The sequence below is a fragment of the Aplysia californica genome, unplaced genomic scaffold (genome assembly GCF_000002075.1).
Source record: "Aplysia californica isolate F4 #8 unplaced genomic scaffold, AplCal3.0 scaffold01041, whole genome shotgun sequence".
Classification (NCBI taxonomy): Eukaryota; Metazoa; Mollusca; class Gastropoda; order Aplysiida; family Aplysiidae; genus Aplysia; species Aplysia californica.
The window spans coordinates 203,091-208,306 of NW_004798311.1; the positions used below are offsets into that span (position 1 = coordinate 203,091).

At 45.8% G+C, this 5,216-nt stretch overlaps 1 protein-coding gene across 1 annotated transcript in view; it reads right to left on the bottom strand.

Moving 5' to 3' along the window:
- LOC101851544 overlaps positions 1-4,443 on the bottom strand; it is a gene marked incomplete in the record, with an annotated part of 18,923 nt that extends 14,480 nt beyond the window's left edge. Inside the window, 5 exon segments of the mRNA XM_005111325.3 lie at positions 275-490; positions 1,429-1,560; positions 2,715-2,821; positions 3,452-3,691; positions 4,216-4,443. Coding sequence (XP_005111382.2) covers positions 275-490; positions 1,429-1,560; positions 2,715-2,821; positions 3,452-3,691; positions 4,216-4,425 — 905 coding nt within the window.
- Positions 4,444-5,216: the final 773 nt, after the last annotated feature.

Consider the following 5,216-nt stretch of genomic DNA (forward strand, 5'->3'; position numbering starts at 1 on the left):
GCAAAATATTGAGTCAGGAGGAGGAGAAGGAGGAGAAAGCAAAATATGGAGGAGGAGAAAGCAAAATATGGAGGAGGAGAAGGAGGAGAAAGCAAAATATGGAGGAGGAGAAGGAGGAGAAAGCAAAATATGGAGGAGAATGATGATGATGAGGTGGGGGCAAACAAGGCAAGGAGAAGACAGACGAAGAAGATGAAGAAGAGCAACAACAAGTAGTGACTGGCATCTCCCCTGCCCCGTTCAGTTCCCACTCCCGCTGCCTGCCCGTACTCACTTTTTGCACGACGTGCACTGATACTGCTTGCTCATGGCATGCGCCCTCATGTGAGCTTTCACTCCGATCTTTTTGGAAAAGCGTCGCTGACAGACGGAACATTCCCAGGGCATTCCGTCCGGGTGAACCTTCGCCTGGTGGTCTGACAGTTCCTTGAGAGACAGGAACGTCTCCGCGCACAACACACACTTGCGCACTCCTCCCGACTCCAGTCTGCTGAGATGTACAGGATAAAAAGAAAGTTTGTACTCCAATCTTAATTATGATAATGAACTTTAAAAAAAATAAATAATCATAACCATAGCAGTAGTAGTACTAAAAACAATAACAATAATATTATTATTAATAATAGGCTAATATTTTAGGTTAAGTGAGAGTTTTACGGTACTGGCAATAAGGTCATACAAGTGCAGAAGAAAAGATGGATGTGTTAGATGAGAGTAACAAACACAACAAAGAAGGAGAGATCAGGATGATAGATGTTTGATAGGAAAGGAGCAAACCATACCAGAGCACCTGCCAACTAACCACAATAATAATAATATTTGAATTTATATATCGTCAAATATATAATATAGATATAAATATAATATAGATATTGCATAAGAAGAAAGGAAGTAGTACGAAAGATTTAGAAAAAGGGTATTCCAACGTAAAGCGCATTGAGCTATTTTGGGGGGAAATGCGCTATATAAATGTTGATTATTATTAATATTAAATGTGTACTAAAACTTTTCTTCCATCATTGATCTCAACCCCTCTAACTTAGACCCCAGCACAAAGGACTTTTTACACAAGCGGCAACAAGCAGTGACAAGCAGAGACAAGCAGTGACAAGCAGAGACAAGCAGAGACAAGAAGCGACAAGCAGAGACAAGCAGAGACAAGCAGCGACAAGCAGAGACAAGCAGCAACAAGCAGAGACAAGCAGATGCAAGCAGAGGCAAGCAGAGGCAAGCAGAGACAAGCAGTGACAAGCAGAGACAAGCAGAGACAAGCAGTGACAAGCAGAGACAAGCAGAGTCAAGCAGAGACAAGCAGTGACAAGCAGAGACAAGCAGAGACAAGCAGTGACAAGCAGAGACAAGCAGTGACAAGCAGAGACAAGCAGAGACAAGCAGAGACAAGCAGCGACAAGCAGTGACATGACTGACCTTTTCGTCTTGTGTTTGGCCCGCTTGTGATGCTCCAGATCTTCCTGGGAGAAAAACTCCTGGCCGCACCAGCACTGGCAGATGGCGATGGTGGTAACCTCTGCCGTACTCCCTTCCAGTAGCGCCGACGACCTGAACACAGACACAGAGATAGGACGACCTGAACACAGACACAGAGATAGGACGACCTGAACACAGACACAGGGATAGGACGAACTGAACACAGACACACCAGACGGGAGATAGGACGACCTGAACACAGACACAGAGATAGGACGACCTGAACACAGACACAGGGATAGGACGAACTGAACACAGACACACCAGACGGGAGATAGGACGACCTGAACACAGACACAGAGATAGGACGACCTGAACACAGACACACCAGACAGGAGATAGGACGACCTGAACACAGACACAGAGATAGGACAACCTGAACACAGACACAGAGATAGGACAACCTGAACACAGACACAGAGATAGAACGACCTGAACACAGACACACCAGACAGGAGATAGGACGACCTGAACACAGACACAGCAGACGGAGAGATAGGACAACCTGAACACAGACACAGAGATAGGACGACCTGAACACAGACACAGCAGACGGAGAGATAGGACGACCAGTCTTAGGACAAATTTGCCCTATTTATAGGAAAATATCTACAGCCGGCTAGCCATTCCCACCTGAGTGAAGTGAAGAGAATTACGTCCCTTTCCCCTACGACACAATGACAGGCTCAGCGGATCTTTGGACCACCCACCCCAACCTACGACACAATGACAGGCTCAGCGGATCTTTGGACCACCCACCCCAACCTACGACACAATGACAGGCTCAGCGGATCTTTGGACCACCCACCCCAACCTACGACACAATGGACAGGCTCAGCGGATCTTTGGACCACCCATCCCAACCTACCACAGCTCTCTACACATCAGCAAAAAACACCTGGTGGCCTCGTCATCACGCAGGCTCTTCTTCAAAACGCTCAAACTGAAAGTTTTTACAAGTTGTAGTAGAGAGGGGCCCACAATGTTGCCTTTGATCTAGAATCTACCGCTGATCAGACATATGTATCTGCCGCGTCCTTTAAGAGTTGCATGGTTTGGTGTTCAACAAAGAGTGGTGTAGCTGACTACCTGACTACCTGACTTGAGAGATGGGGAACAAAGTGTGCTGTAGCTGACTACCTGACTTGAGAGATGGGGAACAAAGTGTGCTGTAGCTGACTACCTGACTTGAGAGATGGGGAACAAAGTGTGCTGTAGCTGACTACCTGACTTGAGAGATGGGGATCATCTGTCCGTTGTCCGACACGATGTACGTGGAGGCGGCACCAGGCTCCGTGGAGAGCTGTAGCAGAGCTTGGGCCGGGGCAGCGTCCTGGTGGGAAGACAGCCACAAACCACCCACGTCCTTCAACAATCACTTCAATGATGATAATAATAATAAATAGCATTTGGAGAGCTCAAAACAAGCTCTATGTGCTGTACAATCTAAATAATGACCCCAGGAGACCTGATAGCATTCTGAAACAATCTCAACCTCCTGGGAAGCATACAGTGCAAGCTGCCATTTTATAGGTGCCACATCAAATGTCTGGGTGTTTCCTCAAAAAAGCATTAGTCAGGTAAAAACATCAAAGGGCATCTTACACAATTGTTTCCTTTTGTTTCGTTATTTTCACCCTAGTTTTTCTTTGAGAAATAACGAGTGCCCAAGTCATACTTACTCAGCCCCTGGTGGAAGGACTGACAATATGCCGGAATTACCTGTCCACGCAATAGGACATTTCTTAGCAGAGCAACGCTCCACAGCTCTTTGATCAGATCAACAGACTATGTTTTCAACAAATAAAGTCTTGCATGCAAATAATTACATCAACAGGATATGGAAAAATCTCCCCAAACTTACAGTGTATTGTGGGTGCAAAGGTAGAGGGCAAGAAAAGAACGGGGAGACTTAATCGATGATGTCATTCTGTTATTATATATATTGTCCTCATCAATGTACCTGGTTCTCTGCTCCAGGGTTCCCCTCTGGCTTCCGAGGCACGGCCACCTGGCCCACATGGCCAGTCCCGTCATGACTGTGGGAGGTGGCCAGTCGCAGCAAGGCGTTTGCCGACTGAACTTCCGACTGATCAGCCAGCATTGTGATGTCCGCGCCGCTGGCGTCCTCAATCACAATGTCCGCCGATCCAACCACTTGGGTCTCCGCCACGCTGCCGGCAGAGCCAGACTGCTGAACCACCTGAACATGAGGGAAAAGGTAGAGGTTGAACCCTCCTTACTGACAGTACAACAGCCACAGTACAACAGCCATAGGGAAATGGTAGAGGTTGAACCCTCCTTCCTGACAGTACAACAGCCATAGGGAAATGGTAGAGGTTGAACCCTCCTTCCTGACAGTACAACAGCCACAGTACAACACAGTACAACAGCCACAGTACAACACAGTACAACAGCCACAGTACAACAGCCATTTCATGGAAAAAGTCAGACAGACAGACAAAAACAAGAGTCAAGAGTGAGAAAGACAAGAAGTAAGACTGACCAATGATGCCCTCCAACCACAGGCAGAGGAGGAACCCACCGATTGAACAATTACCTGGTGAAACAAGTCAATACATAGGCCCTACCACACTGATGTGTTGCTTGTGATCACATTGTTACAGTACAGGCCACTTTGGATCATTCACACAGTAATACTGTCATTTTTTTCAGTGGAGGGCAGTGTAATTAATAGATTCACATATATTATATGTACAAGAGTACCTGAATCCCTTCCTGCGCCAGGAGGTTGGTGAGGTCCAGCACCTGTGGCTCGTCTCCCTCGGGTACGTTCAGGTAAATCACGTGAACCTGTTCTCCTCCTTCACTCAACTCATCCTTCACGATGACCGTCCGCTTCTTCACCCCATCCCCAGCTGGACTTGTCTTACTATCTGCAACATCCGGAACCTCTTGTTGCTGCTTGCTGTTCATTCTTCAACTCGGACTTCTTTGCAAACTTAACTTAGATATTTCCGTCTTGGGCCTATTCACTACAATCAAATCTCCTTCATTATATTCAGATCTGTAAAGAAAAACAAAAGTAAGTCATTGAGTGAAAAAAGAGAAAGCATAATCTACACATATTTCACGAACTAATGACAATGAAACATCAGACTAGCAATACTAGCATCAGGCAGAAATGAGATAGGTGGGTCTCTCTTCTTCTAACGAAGCAACATTACAATTTATCTACTTATCCGACATTGTACCCACAATATACTATGATATAATTTTATGTTCTGCACATGACCTCCAAGAGAGAGTTTAGACGAACTCAAATAAAGGTATGTTCCTGATGCGCATTGGTTTTCGTTCTCACCTGCATGCTTCATCTTTGCCCAATGGGTCAGTCAAAAATGTTTTTTTCCTTTGGCATCTGGATGTCAGGGTTGGGGAAAACATCAACAAGACAGTGGTTCAAAATTTCGTATTTTTATAGAATCACCCGTTTCCCGTCACATCCACTACCCGAAGTCGGCACTTTTAGTGCCCTCGGATGACGAATAAGTAGGTCAGGTTTTTTTTAAAGGCTTAATTTTAGGCTTTTTTTTTTACGCATGCTTTTGTAGTTATTAGGGGGGGTTCAGGGGTCTCTCTATGATGAGTGTGTAATAATAGCTGTAGTAGGGGGGGTTCAGGGGTCTCTCTATGATGAGTGTGTAATAATAGCTGTAGTAGGGGGGGTTCAGGGGTCTCTCTATGATGAGTGTGTAATAATAGCT